At 47.2% G+C, this 21,321-nt stretch overlaps 1 protein-coding gene across 1 annotated transcript in view; it reads right to left on the bottom strand.

Moving 5' to 3' along the window:
* Positions 1-21,321, bottom strand: part of MAP3K9 (mitogen-activated protein kinase kinase kinase 9) — a 77,462-nt gene that overhangs the window by 50,075 nt on the left and 6,066 nt on the right. The window contains exon 2 of the mRNA XM_067731848.1: positions 19,039-19,452. Coding sequence (XP_067587949.1) covers positions 19,039-19,452 — 414 coding nt within the window. The remainder of the gene's footprint in view (positions 1-19,038; positions 19,453-21,321) is intronic.

Raw genomic sequence — 21,321 nt, 5'->3', positions numbered from 1 at the left:
TAATTACACGTACGGGGAGAAGGAACGGCTGGCTAGTCACAGGAGGACCCTCTGGCTTTGCACGGCCCACGGGAAGGTATGAGCATCCAGTGAGTACAGGGGCTTTTAGGGGCCCTATTCCCCTACGTCTGCACCAACATCCTCCCACCCACCCTTCCCTTCCAACAGGGACCAAAGCTGCCCATCCCCCCCCAGCCTCTCCACAGCCACGGAGGAACACGGCTCCTTCGCTTCCAGTTGTAGCCACCGACACACACATCACTGACTGCCACCGTCTGGACCACGTGCAGCTCCACGGTCCTGGCATGCCGAGACCAGACGTTATTTGCCAGAGCGGCTCCGTCCTGCACTGATCTGGCACGATGGGCCAGCCCCCGATGCCAGGGCCCCGTGCTTCACAGCGTCGGCCAAAGGTGTGCAGCTGAGAGCTCGGGGAACGGCCCGGGCTAAGAATCAGGCCAGAGGGGATGGATTTGATAGATGAGCTTTCCAGGGCCGGCCAGGGTGTTACTCTGGAGAACCAGTCCTCAGACAGGCACATGGGCCTTAAGCACAATTCCGACCGGCTGGGTAGTTACCACGACTGCGATACGGGGGCAGTATCGCAGTACCCCAGGAGTGTCCAGGCTTCCGGGCCACGCCCGACTCTGGCTGGCTGTGTTGTGACTATGCGCCACGGGGAATAAGGGGAATCATGGGCACCTGTGCGGACCAGCGCTTGAGAAACAGCTCAGAGCACCAGCCTTCTTCAGAAGGCGCCCGCATGTGTGCTTGGCACGCAATTCAACAGCAAGACAGGTGGATTTCTGCTGCCTTTTTGAGCTGAAGGATAGAAGGGGACATGGTAGGGAACTACTCTATTTAGAGACTGACAATGGCTGGTCTCAGGCAGGCACAGCAATTCATCAGGCTGTTTCAAGCTATTTTTCAGTGACCCCTTGACCAGCCCCAGCTTTCCACAGGAACTTCCTTTTCATCTCTTCTTTGGATGCTCTACCCCCTTCCCACCTCACTCATGCCGCTGAGGAAAAGTCTTCTTACAGCCAAGCTTCCTGTGATTAAAACAGAAAAGCCGGTGCCACCTTGCTGGCCAGAGTCCCCAGCGTGTGTTTGCCGGACACCTTGCTGTTGGCAGAATCCTAAAATATGACTATTTCAAAAGACGTCCGTCCACTTGGGCACCTATAGCCATTGCCATCTTGTGCAAATTAAGCCCAGATAACACAGCTGGGACTCCAGCCCTGAGCTCGTCCAGACACGGCACCAGCAGGAGATAGAAAGCCAAAGGCAGAGCCCCCCTGCAGCCACTTTCCTTATTAAAAAAAACACCTCCAACACCCGCCTGCCCTGAACACTCCCACCATCCTGGCTCAAAGTGACTGAGGACAGATGCCAGATCTCTGTCAGGCCTCGGACGCACCCAGCTACAAACTAGATAAAAATAATCACAAAAGAGTCAGCATCTCAGACCGTTGATGATTTTGTCAATAAAGAGTCATTCTTCTTTCTTGGCATGTGGGTGTGGGGTGCTGCTCCATCACCGGCTCCCCAGAACCTTGTATCCCCAGCTCTGCCACCAGAGTTCCCGGGCAGGCACAGGAGGTTGACTTTCAAAATGGCACAACAACATCTCCCATCTTATATGCTTCCTCCAGTGGGACCCTGACACCCCTCCCACTGAAAGGTGGGTCTACTTCGCCTCTGGGTGAATCTGGGTGGGCCTGAGACTCACTTTCACTGCCAGGATGCAGAGGAAGTGACACTGTGGGACTTCCAAGCCAGGCCAGAAAAGATGATGCAGCTTGTTCACCAGATCACCTGTGCTTGAAGCCTTGAGCCCCCACATAAGTAGTCCGAGAGCCCTGAGACAGCCACGCTCAGGGAGGAGCGACACACAGGCAACCCCACCAGCCATCCTAGCCTTCAAGTCCTCCCAGCCCAGGCACCAGACATGTACACAAACAAGGCTTTCAGAGGATTCCTGTCTCCATCTGTGGCCTCACCCAGAGCCTTCACATCTTCCCAGCTGAGGCTCCAGACGCTGAGAAGCAGGAACAAGCCATTCCTACTGAACCTTTTCCAAATTCCTGACGCCAAACCCCACGAGCATAAAGAAATGGCTCTTGTTTGGGGTGGTTTGTTCCGAGGCAATAGGAATGGAAACAGTTGGTGACATACTTGTGAGTCTATTCTCATATCTGCTGCCACCAAAGAAGCAGCTGCTCTTGGAAACAGAATTTTAAGAAAAGGAAAAGCTCCCTTTTATTGAGCATTTACTTTGTGCCAGGCATTATGCTAAGGGCTTACATGCATAAGTTCACTTAACGCTCATTACAGTGCTGTGAGTTAAAGCTAGGATTATTCCCATTTGACAGAAGAAGAAATGGGCTCAGAGGCTGAGGACCTTGCCCAAAGCCAGATCTGCCTGACTCAGAGGCCCTAACACTGTACCACATTCTGCTCTCCAGCCACATAGAGACAGGAGCTGTATCCACAGGGAAGCCTCAACTACTTGGGAACCTGGCTTTCCTGTTCAGTAGCCCAGGTCTGGGAATTCCCTAAAGAACCCGGGTGACAGGGACACAGTGTCGACAAACACTTGGCCTTGTCTGAGCTGGGACAGGCCCCTTCCCTGGAAAGTCATTGCTGTGGCCCACCACCCTACTACCAGTTCCCCCTGAATCCTACTCCTTCTTCTCCCAACTCCTCCATCAAGGCCTTCCAGAGGATTCTGACTGCTTCAGACACCATCTCAGATTCCCTTGGCACACCATTCCACACTGCTTCATACTGTCCTGGTTGTTGGGTGTGTTTACACAGTATGGCTCCCGAGGGTGGGAAGAACATGGTGGCAGAGACATCTATGTAGGCCTATGATAAAGTGACCTGTCATATTGCCTACAGCATCTTTATAATGGCAGACACATCCATTTCTCACAAGGATCTACTGGGTTGAGAATCATCACCCAGGCACAAGGCAAACACTCCAGGCTCTGTGACCTGCACTTCACCCAGGGCATCAAAGGGGAGAAAGGATTTTTTTTTTTTTTTTGCGGTACGTGGGCCTCTCACTGTTGTGGCCTCTCCCGTTGCGGAGCACAGGCTCCGGACGCGCAGGCTCAGCGGCCATGGCTCACGGGCCCAGTCACTCCGCGGCACGTGGGATCTTCCCGGACCGGGGCACGAACCCACATCCCCTGCATCGGCAGGCGGACTCTCAACCACTGCGCCACCAGGGAAGCCCGGGAGAAAGGATTTGAGGGCAGAGGAGGAAGCAGCACGCCCACTGCAGACACCCATCACCATCACCTTGCAAGCAAGGAATCCCCAAGCACAAAGTCTCAACACAGTGGAAGTTGCCACTTTGAACCACCAGTCCTTAACAGTCCTGGAAAGCTAAGAAACACAGATTAAAGTTTCCTGTGAGTCATCCCTCAACCTCTCTGCCTAAGAGTAGGAGTGACCAACCTCCAGGCCTCCGCAGGTCACACTATCTTTGTTCTGACTGTCTTCCTCTCTATGCTATGGATGTCCTTCCTAGTACCTTCCTTCCTCCTCCGTGCGCACTGGGCTGGGTGAGACAAGGTATGTGCCTGCACCTCTCCAGCCTACCTCCAAAGAGTACTCTACAAATCCCACTCCCTGTGGGATGGAGTTGAGGATCTTACTATGGCTGGGAAAACTCAAGACCACACAGATTCTCAAGGTGGTACAGGTCAAGTTTCCAGGGGAAAGCCGGTCTGTTCTTTCCATCCCTGCTATGCACCTGGGAAGGTGCGCATATCGGGCACAGCCAGAAACTGCTGGGAATAAGCTCAAGTGCCTTATTTGCTGTACTTAAGGGATGTCCTTCCTTTTTCCTGAGCGGGGACATTCTTACTCTTCCTAGAAGGTCATTATGGTTGACTTTCCCATCTCAGCCGCTCCTCCTATATACTACATACCAAATCGAGCATCAGAAAGTTTATGAGGGGCCTAAAACTGACCAGATTCATGGTCCATCCAACCTAGAGCCATGCATATAAAGCCAGACTCACATGTTAGAATCACAGGGCAGAGATGTGTTCATTGCAGGGAGGATCCTAAAGGAAATCTAACTTAGGTGGATGTGACTTATTTTGTCGGGCACCAGAGGGCTCACAGCAACACTTCTTAAATCCTTCTTTTTTCTCCCACTCATGGCCCTTCCACAAAGAAGCTCGCAAATTTCCTGCTTAGAATTCCTTTTTAAAAAGTGTTTCTGTCGGGCTGAATGTGTCGGATTCTAGGCCTTGTCCCCTCTCCTTTCCTCCCATCACAAAAGCTCGAAAGTAGTAGTAGTAACAGAGTCAAAATTCTCTTTGCGAGGCAGGCAGGAAAAGGGAGCAGCTGAGAAGCTTTGCGCATAAGAGTCTGGGGGCTGTTCCCCCAGCAATCAATCCAAATCAGAGAACTAAGGAATGAATGGTGAAAAGTCAAATTTCTTTTTCATAGCGTTAATCTAAAAATATAAGTGGGCACCACAAAACATGCCTAGCGGTCTGTCCTCCTTGGGGCATGGAATTGCCACACTGGTCCAACACGGTCCATCTGGTTACAAACTCAGCTGCAAAAGCAACGCCCCAGGAAGGCCTGCTCACCTCCCAGATGACACGGAGCTAAGAGTCAGGGCACCTGAAAAACCACGAAGGGCTCTGCCATTAACAAATGTGTCCAAACCCTTTCTGAATGTTTACATTACTCTTCTGGTTAGAAATTTTTAAATTCCATAAACCAGCAACTGTGAATTTATCTGAAATCTATACATACGTCCCTTGTTTAACCAAAAACAAAACCACAACACAAACACAGGCAAAAACAAGAGTCAATGAAGCAGAAACTTCTGTTATGACCCAACTTTTGCACAGCTGTACGTAAGCATAATTTTGGTTCAGGGCCAACACTAACAAGAAGCAAAGCTGAGGCAGGCTACAGAATGACAGCTGAGGCGCATGTTGTGCTTCTGGAGGGGGAAAGGAGAAATGAGAAACTAGTTCCCAGCTCCTGTGTATTTTAGGACCTCAGGTCTACAGGTGTCAGAGGCCCCTGAGCTGGAACAGTGAAGGATCCCCTCCCTGCAATTCTAGATGCGGGGATGATCTGCCCGACAAATGCCCAGGATTCAAGTTCAGGCACCACCATTCTCTAGCTCTATTCTTGCGCAAGGCAGTAAACCTCTCTGAACCCCATTTTCCTCTACTGTAAAATGGGGGTTATCACCACCTCTGCCCGGAGTACTTTAGATACTGTTCCAAACAAAATTCTATAGCACCAAATACAAAATGGGATTATTCTTCATCCTATCTCTAAGAATACTGGGGAGTGCCATTTACTGCTTCACCATGAATAATAAGCTAGGGGGAAAAAATCAGATAATGCCACATTACACTAATAATCTTAAATCAACTGAGAGAAGTTTTATGGGAAAAATTTACGTTGATTTTCCATTACCACCCATGGGACTCGATGGGGCATCCTTCCTTGTCACTAGCTGCTATGCACATGGGACAGACAAATAATTTAATCCAAATATTAGAAAGGGTAGGTCTCCTATGGGGGGGGGGAGCAGGGAGAGAAGAACCTCCAGTCGCAGGGAGATTGTTACTGATCCACCCCCGGGACTCCTGTCCCTAAGCTCAGGTAGCCAGGAGTTGACTGCTTAAGATATAAAAATATTTTTCAATCTGATTAAAAAATGGGTAGAGGACCTGAATAGAAATTTTTCCTAAGAAGATATACAGATGGCCAACAGGCACGTGAAAAGGTGTTCAACATCACTAATACCAGGGAATTGCAAATTAACAACCACAATGAGATATGACCTCACACCTGTTAGAATGGCTATTATCAAAGACAAGAAACAAATGCTGGAGAGGACGTGGAGAAAAGGGAACCCTTGGGCACTGTTGGTGGGAATGTAAATCAGGGCAGCCACTATGGAGAACAGTATGGAGGCTCCAAAAAATTAAAAAATAGAACTACCATAGGATCCAGCAATCCCAGTTCTGGATATATATCCAAAGGAGATGAAATCACTATCTAGAAGAGATGTCTCCACTCCCATGTTCATTATAGTGTTATTCACAATAGGCAAGATACATAAAAAACTAAATGTCCATCTGCGGATGAATGCACAAAGAAGATGAGGTGTGTATGTATACATACACACACACACACACACACACACACACAATGGACTATTATTCAGCCATAAAAAAAGGAAATCCTTCCATGTGTGACACCATGGATAAACCTTGAGAGCATTACACTAAATGAAATAAATCAGAGAAAGACAAATACTGTACGATCTCACTTACATGTGGAATCTTAAAAAGCCAAAGCCATAGAAACAGAGAGTAGAAAGGTGGTTGCCAGGGGCTGAGACATGGGAGAAATGAGGAGAAGGGTACAAACTTCCAGTTACCAGATGAATAAGTTCTGGGGATGTAATGTACAGTACGGTGACTCTAGTTAATAGCACTGTACTATACACTTGAAAGTTGCTAGGAGAATAAATCTTAAACGTTCTCACCATACAAAAACATGGTAGTTATGAGAGGTGATGGATGTGTTAACTACCCCTACTGGGGTGATCATTTCACAGTATACATGTGTGACATCACATTGTGCACCTTAAACGTACACAATGTTATATGTCAATTATATCTCAGTAAAGCTGAGGGAAAAAAAGAAGCAAAATGTTTCTACTGGTTTTTTTTTCCTGAAAATTCAACTACCTAGAAGAGCAGTGAATACTGTTATCCTTCTACATAACACAGTGAAGAAAATGACCAAGTTCATGTTGGCAAGCAGGAAAGACACAGACTTCACCCCTCAGCTTTGACCTCTGGGCCCTGTAAGTCAGTCATGCCTGATTCCTCAGATGGTGTCTAGAGCCTCGTGCCACCACTGTCTACCATACTGTGGACTGGCTGGAAAGCCAGACAGAGTAACCGGCCACTGTCAGGGTCTGGGGGTGGCTGAGAGAAAGAACACAGTCACGAGACTCAGCAACCCCGAGGGCGTGGCTTTAGGCAAGCTACTCAATTTCTCCAGGTCACAACCGAAGGCTCCTTTAAGCTCTAACCTTACCAGTAAACACAAGAGAAAATTAGAATCACTGGAAACAGAAGACTATCACTATTTTCCCCAGCCATGCCGCTTTCCCCTTCCTCTGGGGTTCTGAAGGTTAACAGAATGCAGAAACAAAAACATACAGGAAGTGTCCAGACAGCAATGTGCACTACGGCTAAAATGGCAGGAGAAGATGAGGTATACTGAGCAAATCATATATGACCATTAAAAAAGCCAGATTCGCACAGCGGAATCTGGGATAACTTCTTGTCTTTTTTCAATCATCCTTCTTCCTGTTACACTGCCTTATCAGACAAATCAGGTTGCAAAAGTCTCAAGGATTTGCAGGGAGAGGTCTGAGCTACAAGACCCATCACTGCCAGGGCCCTGCAGCCCCACTGGTGGGGCGACAGGTCTCGCCCCTGCCTCACCCACAACCGTGCTCCCAGGGATGGGTAGACAGACGCAGCCTTCAGAGGTGGGCGATTCCAGAGGCAAACAGTAGGCTTCTGACCTTCCCAGCAACTCCAAGGAACCCCTTCCTTAGGGTCCCAAGATCCTGAAAAGTTTATGAAATGAATAGATAAAAGCCAGGGCTGGACAAGAGCAAAGGCAGCTCACTCAGTAAAGGAGTTTGAGTCCATCCAGAAAGGAACTAGGGACAGAAAAGGCAGGATTTCACAGCAAAATTGGAATTTCTGCCAAACATAGGGAGTGCCATATGCAAGTCCTGTATTAGGCAGGATTCGAGGGATGGGGGAGGTAGGGAGCAGGGAAAGGTGGAAGACGGAAAAACAACACCTCTGCTGTCAAGAATCCTAGTGGGGGGAGGAGGGATAAATTAGGAGGTTGGGATTAACATATATGCACTACTATATATAAAACAGATAGGGGCTTCCCTGGTGGCACAGTGATTGAGAGTCCGCCTGCCGATGCAGGGAACACGGGTAGGTGCCCCGGTCCGGGAAGATCCCACATGCCGCGCCATGGCCACTGAGCCTGCGCGTCCGGAGCCTGTGCTCCGCAATGGGAGAGGCCACAACAGTGAGAGGCCCACGTACAGGAAAAAAAAAAAAAAAAAAAACAGATAATCAACAAGGACCTACTGTATAGCACAGGGAACTATACTAAATATTTTGTAATAACCTATAAGCGAAAAGAATCTGCAAAAGAATATATATATATATGTATATTCTATATACCTGTAACTAACCACGACATTGTAAATCAACTATACTTCAATAAAATTTTTTTTAAAAAGGAAAAAAAATAAATTCTTCAAGCTCAAGGCTTAAGATATATATACTTTACTATATGTAAATGTTATGCTTTAATAAATTCAATAAATTTATTTAATAAATAAAAAATTAAAACACTAAGAAAGAAACAAACACCAAAAAAAAAAAGAATTCTATTGGGATTCTTGTTTTCACGAAAAAAAAATTGTTAAAGGAGACCAAAAAACCCCTTAATTTCCTTTGCTTCTAAAAAATAAATTTAGGGTAGGAAGGAGACTGACTTTTCTTTATATTTCAGTTGTACTATTTTGACCATGTGTATGCAATGCATTTTGTATTGTAAAAATCTATAGTGCAGGGGAATTCCCTGGCAGTCCAGTGGTCAGGACTCTGCACTTTCACTGCCGAGGAACTAAGATCCCACAAGCCGCGCAGCGTGGCCAAAAAAAAAAAAAAGCTTACTGGAAAAAAAAAATCTGTAGTGCAATTGGAGAAAATATGATTAAAATATTGAAAATGCAAGTGTAAGACAAATTATACTCAAAAGTACAAGATCACAAATGGTGGATCTAAATACTGAGGGAATAAATATAGCTGCTGGAATTACAATACTACTGATCACTAGATATATGGACAACTTACTTTGTGCCAGGCACTGCTAAGAGCTGCACCTAGGTGATTTTATTTAATCCTTACTTCTACCCTGTAAAATGAGAGAGGTGGGATTATGATTATTCCCATTTTACTTTTACAGAAACTAAGCAAGTACATCCTTTTCTGAAGGTCCCAGCTAGCAACAGAGCCAGGACTCAAACCCAGTGTCACCCAGAGCTCACGTGGGTTCATCTCCAGCAGAAAATGGGGTTTACATCTCAAGTGCGGGCTCTAAAGGAGGAGAGTTTTGGCATTGTTTGGAGCGCTGGGGGACACTGGGAGGCAAGGGGGTTCATGCATGGGAAAAGGCACAGGGCTGGAATCTGTGATGATCAAAACCGCAAACATTTCTTGAGAATCTTTTAAGGGCTGGGCAAACCCAGATTTGGAAATAAAGCTGCAATACAGAGAAGGAAAGGAGACAATCACACTCCATTCTCCTTCCAAAAAAAGACAATAATGCTCAAAATAAAATCTCTGAATATTCCAGAGTCTTAAAAGATACTGTGCCACAAGAATGCTAAGTTGATTTGGGGAACCCAGGAGGGGGATATGAGAAAGGGCATTCTCTTTGACCCTGGCAGCAGACAAGGGAGCGACAGGAATATACTGCCTTCCTCCTGGGGCAAAAGCATTTTAATTATCAGCTGAGAGGCCAGCAGAGCCATAAAACTGGCCAGCTGTCCCATGCAATCAGGCCAAAGGCCATAACAAGACGAGGCAGCATTTCTCAGGGGGCCGAGCACTGCCAGTTAAGGCTGGGTCCAGAGAGAGCAAGAGGCACAGGCCTTTCCCACAAGAGGCCCACGCACAGTAGGAAGGAGCTGCAGGGGATCGATGCCTTTCTGTGGCTTCCACTGAAACAAATCTGCCCACCCATAAAACTACCCCTGGCTGACTCAGGAGAAGGCAGCTCAGGGCTGCCTAAAATCCCCATACGACTTTAAAAAGGGAAACCCAACTGTACCCTGTGTACGCCTAAAATAACAAGGGATAGAAAGAGGGGGAAAAGGGGTGGCCCCTTCACTGAATGTGGTTCCTGGGTGATACCTGCTAGACATCATTTCATGCCATCTTAAGACAGCACTGCTCTCTTCTGTCTTCTCCACATTTTACAGATGAGAATCCTGGCGCTCCAAGAGGCGTGCCCCATGTCAGGGACTCAAGAAGTAGTTTAAATCCCAGTCTCTGACTCCCAAGCCGGTGTTCCTTCCATCAGGCCACAGTGGCTCCCGATGCCAAGCTTAAGGGGGAAATGCTTCCTTCTCAAATCAAAACCTCCAAGTTTCCCACTGAGAGCAAAAATCCCAAGGAAGTTAGAAGAGAAGGGGACGCGTGACCCACAGCTTTAATGCCTCGTTTCTGTGTCTCACGGCCACGTCTAGTGCACTGCTCAGGCACAGCCTCCCGCTATCCTGTGGGGGAGTGGGCACAGAGGCACACGATTAAAACCGTCTGAAAAAGCCTTATGTTGATTCAGAGAACTGAGTGGGAAAGCAGCAGCAGGGCTCTGAGACACCAGGACGCCCCTCGCTTAGCTCCAAGGACAGAAGTGGCATTTGACTGACTGCGCCCTGCTTCCAGGATGAAGGCTGCCCTTGGTGTACTGCGAGTCCCCGTCGTGATTCATGTGACCAGAGTATCTTGTCTCGGCAAGGCCATCTGTCACGCCCCGGGGAGCAAAGGGGGAAAGGAGCACCTGTGGGCTCCTGTCAGCTGCTTCCCTGCTGAACCGCTTGGCGAAGACTCCCCATCAGAAGCTTTGGCCCCTGCACTGAAGCCAGGAAGTGGGCAGCCTGGGTGTGCTGTAGCCTGACACACAGACTCAGATAGACCGTGTGGTCATCACGCACTCCCAAACACACACATTCACACTTCAGGTCACATCATGTCAGTCCTGGGAGGGAAGGACTTCAGGGACCATCTTGTCCAAACCTCTCATTTCATAGATGAGGAATCTGAGGCCCAGCGAGATCACCAGATGTGCCTGGGAGCGCCTAGCCGGTGCTCTGCCCCCATCCTCTTCTTACCCAGATGTCCAATTAAAAAGTTCTCCTGGGCATCCCTGGTGGCACAGTGGTTGAGAGTCCGCCTGCCGATGCAGGGGACACGGGTTCATGCCCCGGTCTGGGAAGATCCCACATGCCGTGGAGCGGCTGGGCCCGTGAGCCATGGCCGCTGAGCCTGCACGTCCGGAGCCTGTGCTCCGCAACGGGAGAGGCCACAACAGTGAGATGCCCGCGTACCGCCAAAAAAAAAAAAAGAAAGTTATCCTTTCTTCATAACCTTCTCTGAGTCTTAGATTAATAAAAACTGTAACCCTCTTCCCCCAAAATGAGCCTACACACATTTTGTACAGATCCTTGCTTAATAAGAGGAGTATGTGTGGTTCAACAGGAAGCCGATGGGGTTCCTGACAGGGACTCCAAGGTAAAGAGATGGGTGATTTGGGGAAGAAGTTACATTTTTCTCTTGCCTCAACCAGACCGCTGTCACCACTCTGTGTCCCAGTTTCCCCATCCATAAGTGACCCTGAGCTACCTCACGGGAATGAGGGAAAGCACCAAGTCAGGAATGGAAAATTTTCCAAGAGTTGTGGACAAAAGGAGACACAGGCAGGCTCTTGTCTCCTTTGAGATCCCGAAGCACAAATCTTGACCCTGAGCGATGACAGTGCCAAAGGCCACCTGCGAAAAGGGGAGATCGCTACTTAGCTGTTACCAAATTTGCTTGGGGAGGATTGTGGGGAAGGGAAGACATAATAATTTACCTGACTTTCAATCGTGGCTCAAATCAGAGGAAACAGAGGTGACGGGGAAGAGACTAAAGAATCATGTGGACATCAGAGCCCGTACACCTTGCAAAGCCCTTCTTGCCCTGAACCCAACCCCTCACTGTGGCTGTTTCGCCCAAGCTCAAGGCTCAATCACAGTCCAGAAATACCTACCAAGATCCTTCACACAACACAATCCTCTGCTCCAACTCCAACACAGGCTTTCTAGGTGTCTAAATGCTGCCCAGGGCCCCAAGCTTCTCCCTGCCCCTGAGTAAGCTGCAGAGAAGTCCCCAGAGTCACCAGAGGAAGGAAAGGTAGGCAGCTTCCCCAAGCAAGCTGGGGGGAATGAGGGCAAATGTTCCATGAAGAGGGCAGTTACCCTCATGAATCCTTAGAAGGGGTCCCTCAGCCCCACAAACTTTGGGAAAGGGCTGAGGCAAGAGAATCCAGGGGGATTGTCCAGGGCACCATCGCCTCCTGGAGAGCCACGCTCGCACTGGGCATGTGTGTGCTGGTTTTAGGTCCTCCTCTGTGACCCCACAGGGAACTCCTCGAGGGCAGGGACTGTGTCTGGTTTTGCTTCCTGTTATAGTCCCAACACCAAGCGCTCAAAATGACACACAAATGAGAACCATCTCGGCACAGGAGACAGCCACGGCCAAGCGAAAGGGGGAAAGCAAGGCTCCCAGGCAAAGTTAAAGAAGCGAGAGGTGCAATGAAGCCTGCAGGTCAGACCTCCTGGCCTCGCCAGCTTCTCCTGCTGAGTCACCTGACTGGTTATTTGCCTCACTTCAGCTTTATTCACTTATGTATTTATCTTGACGTGCAGAACGTGTCTCTGTACTCATGGAAAATGCTACCCATCAACTGAACACAATACTTTGGGACATGCCTGGTACCTGTTGGCCAACCTTAGGTATAGCCTCCTGTAACCAAAGGAGAAGTCTAATTCATTGAGTGAGTGCTTGTACACTTTTGCCAGGAAAAACTCTCAAAACATGTCTGACATCCTCCAACTCTCCGTGCAAGGGAACTTGTAGCAAAGAACCACAAAGAGCAGAAATGGGGAGAGAGACTTGGCAGTGCCTGAGCCAGGTGCTGCTGGACGTATCTCATTTGGGGATGCGTTCAGGAGGCACCTCTCGAAAAGAACTGGGAACTGGGTGCTCTGCCTGATACTCTGCTGCCTGCTAGATCTACCCTGGGAACGTCGTATAGTTTACCTCATTCTCCTATAGGAAAATAACAGCTACTCCTCATTCTTGTCTAAGTCCTTTCTGCCACATGGCTCCTTGCCGGGATGCCTGTGCCTTAGCGGCTGCATCCCTCAGGCAAGAAGGGGTTCCACCTCAGTGTACAGGAGAGAGGACGCTAGGGCGTGGATTCAGTGGGTCACAGAGCTCCACAAGCCTCACAGCAGGCAAACGCTCAGCCTGGAGAAATTCTGCACAGGAAACGCAGTCAGGGGCTGTGGCCAGTATCCGGTCAGGGGGCACTCCAGGGCTTAGAACATGATAGCCAGCCTGACGCCAAGGGCGAGATGGACGCTCTGTCCTCCTCACACTTTAAGAAAGCAGGTCTTCCGCTTCCTTACCTTGGGAACTTTGAGAGAAGGCTGGAGAAAGGCACAAAGCACATGCTGGGTGGCAGGGGGGTGCTCCCAGGCATCCAGTTGCCAGAGGATCAGCCAACTGAACAATTCAACAAAACTGGAATAGATGTGGCGAGGAGAACCGCAGGGAATTCACAGCTGGGAACAAAAGGAGAGCTGAGGCTGGAGGCGACAGACAGGCAGTGGACCCAGGTGACGGGGGGAGTGGCCTGTTCCTGCAGCACCTGGCAGCCTGCACCTGGCCACAGGGGAGACGTCGGCCAGTGAGAGTTATTCGGGCCTGGCATCCGGGAAGGGTGTGGGGAAAGAAGAGGGCAGGGGCGTTAGAGGTTGGAAACGAATGCCCTGTAAAAAATGCCACACTTGGCGCCTGAAACAGGTTGACATTAGGAAGGATCAAGGGCCTGGAGATTATGAGGAGGAAGAGCAACTTCCACGCGAGTGAGGCATGAGGGATGTCCTCCAACAAGACAAGGGGAACCTTTACCCTCCGAGATCCTGCAAGTAGACTAATTCAAGCGATACTTTCTTCACTCGTTCATTCATTCATGTGCCTGGAAGCTAAAGATACAAAATCCATTTGGAGATGTAGCAGATGCTCCTGACAGCACAGGCAACAAAGAGAGGAGGCCGGGGGATGCGACAGGGCAGCGGGCTGCAGGCCAGCATGGTGTTTCGATCTGTCCTTCAATGGCCTGTGCTGGGTAGAGCCTGCACTCACTTCACCATCATGCCCACCACGCCCTACGGCGTTACACCAGGTGCTTCCCAGACTATGGGCCCTGAATGCAAGGCATCTGAGCTTGCAGCCACTGGACTAGCGGCTCTGGTCCCTTGTCCCCCTAGTATTCTTCTGCATACTATCAGGTCATCTAGATTTAGCACCAAATGACTACTTAGCATTGACTCCAGTGACAGGCCAGTGGGAAGGAGAAGTGGCCAGGTTTGAGTTGAGCACAGGAAAGTGAGTAGGGTTTGGATAGGCAGAGAGACGAGGCGAGGGTACTCCTGAAAGCAAGGTTATTCCCATAGCAACAGTAAGTGTGATGAGGGCCCAGTGGTTGGGAAGTAGTACACAGTGTATTCCAGGGGAAGGAGGAAACCGGCTTGGCTTAAGGGGTAAATGCCTTCAGAGGAAGAAGAGGGCGATAAGGCAGCAAAGACCCAGGAGAAGTTTACGTTGACATTTGAAAAGAGGAAGGCAGGGATGGCTAGTCCCAAACCAAACACGGTTCACCGCTCACCTCTGCTCTTCCGGCTATGAAATTAAGAATGAGTTCATCACACGTCAATGAAATGTGGATGCTCCCTGTGCGCAGAGGAATATTATTCCTAATTATATAAAACTAAAGCACTACAGGGTCACACAAAATAAACAGGGGGGCAGTGAAACACCCTGGCTGCCCCACTGCAGAGTGCCGGCAGCAGTGCAGCCATGAGGAGTCAGACCTGGGCCCAACATCTGGTCTTAGGACTGGCAGTGACAGCCTAGAGAACTGGCTGCCCACTCGGACCCTCCACTTCCTCATTTGTAAAATAAAGACATTCACAGTCTTCACTCTGCAGGGCTGCTGTGAGAATCAGATGAGAAGCCACATAAAATGCTTAAGACAGTGCCTGCCCTAAAGAGAGCACTCAATAAGCATTAGTTGCTTCTTGTTGTTATTATTATACAGGGGTTTGGTGGTGGTTATTATTATTACTATTATTACTATTATTATTATTTAGGGCTTTGGTTATGACGATGATTAGACAGGGGTTTGGTTTAGTTAATATACTGTATCTAAACAGTGGAATAATGTAAAACCTATAAATATCTTGTGGCAGAAGACCATTTATTTAATAAGAAAGTGGTCACAGTACACCAAGCAGTCGGGGGCAGTGGGGAGGGGACAAAGCACACTACAAGCAATGGACTTCTTAGGGTCTCCTGGGTAAGATTTAGGGGTGAAAACAAATATGCATAAATGCCAAAAAAATGGAAAAACATACACTGTGTTTAGCTCTATGTTCTTCTGTGCTTTCTAAGGGGAGGAAAGAAGTTATTTAATAATAAAATAAAAGTAATAACACTACCCTGACTTGGAGTAAGGCTTTTCATTTTCCAAAGCTTTTTCACATATCTCAATTTTATACTAATTTTATTTTTAATGGCCCCTATTAAACTGCTATTCTGCCAAATGCCCTTAAACCAGAATCCTGAAATCCACTTATCTACCCCCAAAAGGACAATCTTTCCACGAAAAGACCATCTTTCACTTACACCTTTGCTAACAATCAAGTAGCTGGTTTTCCCCAACGTGAGGAGCAGAGACACATAAATCCACTTTTATAGCCAGGGCTTTAGTGAGTAGTTTCAGGAAGAGATGTTTAAGTTAACGATGCACTGTAATAAAGCAGTAGAAACCATCGGTTAAATCAGGGGTCTGAGCCACACGCCCCAGGGCCTGGCTAAGCCTGCTCGTTTGGCTCTAAGATGCTCCACATCTAGGATAACACATCCTCCCAATGCACGTCCCCAGATTCCGTGGTAAGACTGCCAGCTGCTTCCCCACCAGCCGTGTTCTCTCTCTTCCTTGGTAACAGACCCTGATTATTAGCTAGGCTCCACGCCATCCAGAATAAAATCCTCCATCTCCCAGCAGCCCCTGCGCTAGCCATGGCTGTGGGACTCCATTCTGGCCACTGAATACATGCAGATGCGTTGTGCTGGACTTCTGGGAAGTTAATGGGAGTCGACTCAGCCACCGGAGCAGCTTCTTCTGTGCTTCTGCTTTTCCTGTTCCTTCAGGCTTGTGACTTGGACCAAATAACTGGCATTTCACCAGCCATCTTGGACCATACGACAGCCCCAAGATGCAAACCATGGGATGATGGAGAGAAAAACAGGAGCCTGGGTCCCTGATGACATGTGGAGGTGCTCTAAAACCCCATCCCGGCCTTCTTTTCAAAGACAACTTACTACAGGTGATATATGAACGTAGGATATTATATGCTATACACATCTGGCAGACAGCACATGACTTTTTTAAGTGGGTCATCAGGATAATGAAGCATTTTAATAAATCACTTTTTTACTGAACCTTTTGTAACAGCTAGATGTTTATCACCAACTACTTTCTTTTTACACAAAGACAGCCCCCCATATACTTCACTCTTTTCTCTAGTGGTTCAAAGTCAACTAATACATATAATTCACAGAATTCTGCCGTCACGTGACTGTGATCAAAATCCAACTCTCTGGAGCCCCTAATAAAAACCAAGAGAACCTGGCCAGTATCCCCAGGTCTGCAAAACACAAAGAAGTTATGACACTCAGACTGGAGGCAAACAAGCAGCATAACATTTCTAAAATGATTTTCAAGTCATGCACACACAGCAATGGAGCAAGAGCAATGGTGTCATCAGGGCTCATGTTGGATAAATTCAATCCCAGGCAAACACCCGCCCACAGACAAATGTCAAGGAGCCACCCCAACTCACATGTGAGATTTATAGCAGGCATTAACATCAGCACCACCCATGCAGCCCAGGGCGCTATGGACATTTCAGGGCCTCAACTGTCTTGACGAGGTCCTTTAAAATACTGCCCTATGTGTAAGTCCAACTTCTACCACCATACACTATACCTGAAGGTCCCCCTCAGCAATCCTAAAACCCACATAAGGACAAAGAAGGACCAGGGTTTTGTCTCCAGGGTGACAGAACGACATTCAGGTCCCTTGTTGTCTCCTGCAAACAGCATAACCTCGGCAAGTTAGCTTTTCCTTCACAAGAGCCTAGACTTCTAAACGCAAGTCACAAAAGGTAAAACCTTGTACTTACATCTTGAAATGACACCCAGATTTAAAACTTCGCAGAGGAAATTATTAACTTTTACTATCATCCTATCTCAAGTTTTTAAATGGGCTCAATTACATAAGGTTAGTGCACTTAGCCTTATCTCCCAGATAAGGATGTAAGAAAACATTTTAAAATTCAGCTTCTATATCACATTTTCTACCAACGCATCCGCTTGTGCTTACCCCATCATCCAAAGCAATCTCTAGGTAGAAATTATTTTGAGAAGCGGGTCACCAAAAATTTTAACTTATTTAATACATTTATAGAACAGAATTTTGCAGGAGGGATGAGAATAATCATACAGTAAAGAGATAGAATATGGCAGAAGGAAAAGAGAGACCAGGTTTTATTTTATGCAACTTAAATCCTTCACATGCATTACGTCTAAAATACATATCTAATGCTCCATACTCTCAGAAGGATGAATCTTGCTTTTATTAAGGGGGAAGATGGTGCAGGCAGGAGAGGTAAGGGTAATAAATGCTATTTTAAAGTAAACCAGAAAGTATACTTGTGTATATATAGGCCATATATGCTTTTTATTTTTATTTTATTTTATTTTATCTTCTGGCCGCACCACAAGGCATATGGTACCTTATTTCCCTGACCAGGGCTCGAACCCGTGCCCCCTGCAGTGGAAGGAAGCACGGAGTCCTAACAACTAGACCGCCAGGGAAGTCTCCACATATGCTTTTTAAATGTCTGGAAAAATTTGCCAAATGTAACCACTGGGAGGAAAACATGACGGGTGATCTTTCTCTTCTTTTTGTTTATCTACACTTTCTAATTTTTGTACAACAAAAACACTTACTACCTATGTAATTTAAAACGTATTTTTTAAAGTTAACAGAGTCACGATAGCATCAACAGAAAAATAAGCCACATCTGGAACAGCTCTGGACAGAACAAAGCCTGAAGGATTTCTGGGCTCAAAGCTGAAGGATGCAGACAGTGAAGTTCCTGGGGCACCAAAGTCCTAACGCCCTCCTCTCTGGACAGGATGCTCAATGTGATTTTAAGCATATGCCATTTAGCAAACTGTATCCTCTCTACCATGCAGTTTAGGCGAGGGAAAGTCGAAATTACCACACAAAAGCGGCATCCTCCCAGCGCCTGCTGATTCACCCAAGGAAAGAGACTGAAGTTTCTACCAACTTGCCATGTAATTATGTGTAACACTCGCTTTACAGTCCAATTTATGGGTCCTAGATGTTTAATAAAGTTACCTCTCAGTTCCCTGCTATTAAACACTGGGCAGTTATGACAATTAATTAATACCACCCCAAGGCTACCAGGAGGGCTGTAGTTCTACCAGCCAGGTCGCACTCTCCAAGTTGAAATGGCCACCTGAATGGGCCTCCCAGCTTGAACAACATGCCCCTTCTGGCTTATACCCCTTCTCTGGTGGGGACCTCAGGTTGGGGAGTTAGGTAGAAACGCAAACAGGTGGTATTGGTTTGCTTTACCTGTTGCTCCACCGAAGAGGAAAACCCCCTTTGTGATCACAGGCACCCCTTCCTCAAGTGGAAAAATAAATCTATATGTTTTGTTTGCACAGTACATCAGAATTACATACTGCCAACCACGCCTGCTCATGAAAGCTCAGAATTATCCCAACCCCCTCCGGTGCCTCATTCTTCTTCTCCTAAACCAATTTTTCCTGGCATTCATCCCACCCCCTACATCTCAAGTCAAGGAGGGACTGGTTTTAAGCAAAGCGTTTCACTGCCCCCTAAGATTCCTGAGGAATCCACTCCAACCGAAGCCATGGACTGAGTCTGAAAGCGCTTGTAAGCCCTCCAGCCTCATCTCTCCGTACTCACTGTTGCTGGATTTAAGGTCGCGGTGGATGATGGGGACAATTGCCTCATCATGTAAGTAGTTCATCCCTCTGGCAATCTGCACGGCCCAGTTCACCAGGATGTCTGGGGGAATCCTTTTCCCAGATAACACTCTATTCAAAGGCCCTCCACGAGCAAACTCCATGACCAAGCAGAGGTTGGGCTCCTTCAGACACACCCCCCTAAGGGCAATGATGTTGGGATGCTTCAGCATGGCGAAGAGCTTGGCCTCCTGGCGAACATTCTCTATGGTCTGGCTGATGTCCTCGTCCGGGTCGTGGCGAGCTGCTTTCACGGCGACCTCATCCCCTATCCAGAAAGCACGGTAGACCTTCCCAAAGCCCCCGATGCCAATAATCTCTTCCAGGGTTAGCTCCGCAAAATCAATCTCTAACACTGAGAAAGAAAAGAAAAAAAGAAGCAAGTCAAAAAAATGTGAAAAACACCATTTTATCACCCATTTACCTGGGTGGGTAAACACAGCAAGTTGTCTGTGCACTTAGATTTTCTGTCTTCTCACTATAAACTCCCTAAAGACAGGAAATGTGATTCACTTTTTTTCTGTTACGTTATCCTTAGCGACTAGCACAGAGCAGGCATTCAATGCGCATTCATGAAATAAGTTCCACTTGGGAATTCACGCAGAATCCTGTACCGAGGGCAACCATTCTAACTAAAAGGAAAATTGGGGGAGATCATTTTCATGAGACTTATTCACATTTCACTGTGTACATACTGGGTAGTGAGAAGCATAAAATCCAGTGCCGCGGCAGACACACAACAACCAGACCACTTTAGTAGCGGTATGATCCAAAGATGAGGAAAATCACTGATTCCCACCGCAGGACAGGGATTAAGGGCGAGTGGGGAAGGGATTCTCAAGGAAGGAAACATTTGAAATGGGCCCTAGAGAATGAGTGGGAGGGATCTCATCAGGCAATGACGATCAGGGTGGAGAAGGACAATCCAGGTAGAGGGAAGGTCATGAGCAAGAACCGTGGGGCATGGAGAACATTCACAACAGCCAAGACGTGGAAACAACCTAAATGTCCATCGACAGATGAATGCAGAAAGAAGATGTGATACATATACACACTACTGTATATAAAATAGATAACTAATTAGGACCTACTGTATAGCACAGGGAACTCTTCTCAATACTCTGTAATGACCTACATGGGAAAAGAATCTAAAATAGAGTGGATATATGTATACGTGTAACTGATTCACTCTGCTGTACAGCAGAAACAACACAACATTGTAACTCAACCATACTCCAAAAAAATTAAAAAAAAGAACAAATAGCATTTAGTTGAAAAAAAAAAAAGATGTGATATATATATACAATGGAATACTACTCAGCCATAAAAAATGAAATAATGCCATTTACAGCAACATGGATGGACCTAGAGATTATCACCGTATGTGAAGTAAGTCAGACAGAGAAAGACAAATACCATATGATGTCACTTATATGTGGAATCTAAAATACGACAGAAATGAACTTATCTATGAAACAAAAACACAGATACAGAGAACAGACTTGTGGTTGCCAAGCAGAGGGTGGGGGAGGGAAGGATTGGGAGTTTGGGATTAGCAGATGCAAACTAGTATATATAGAATGGATAAACAACAAGGTCCTACTGTGTAGCACAGGGAACTATATTCAATATCCTGTGATAAACCATAATGGAAAAGAATATGAAAAAGAATATATATGTATATCTGAGTCACTGTGTTGTACAGCAGACATTAAACACAACATTGTAAATCAACTGTACTTCAATAAAAGGAAAAAAGAAAAAAAGAACATAGGCCATGAGAGTATATGGCCTATCAGGAACTTCAGGGAGTCCAGGGCAGCTGGATTATAAGCACTAGGGTAGATGAGGCTCAAAGCCTTGCTGGGGTCAGCCAGGTCATGAAATGTTGTTAAAGCCATTCTGAGGGGCTTAAACTTCACACTGTAAACGGTAGGAGTCATGTATCTTTAAGAAGGAGAGTGTTGTCAGTCTTGTGACTTAGAAAGGAAACCAACTCCGGCAGCCATGTGGAATATAACAGCAAACGGAGGCCACTGCAGTAACCCCGGAGCACAAGCACAAGGGTCTGAACCTCAGCAGCCATGATGACAGGAGGAAAAAGTAAGGAGGAAATTGGGAGATCTTCAAAACTTGGTTCTACCAAGACCTGGTGACTAAGATGCTTGAGGAAGGAGTCTCCTAGGCAACATCTTACCCCAGCAGTAACCTGGGCCACAGGTCC

Source organism: Pseudorca crassidens, chromosome 1 (assembly GCF_039906515.1).
Source record: "Pseudorca crassidens isolate mPseCra1 chromosome 1, mPseCra1.hap1, whole genome shotgun sequence".
Classification (NCBI taxonomy): domain Eukaryota; kingdom Metazoa; phylum Chordata; class Mammalia; order Artiodactyla; family Delphinidae; genus Pseudorca; species Pseudorca crassidens.
This window is presented reverse-complemented; position numbering and strand designations above follow the sequence as displayed.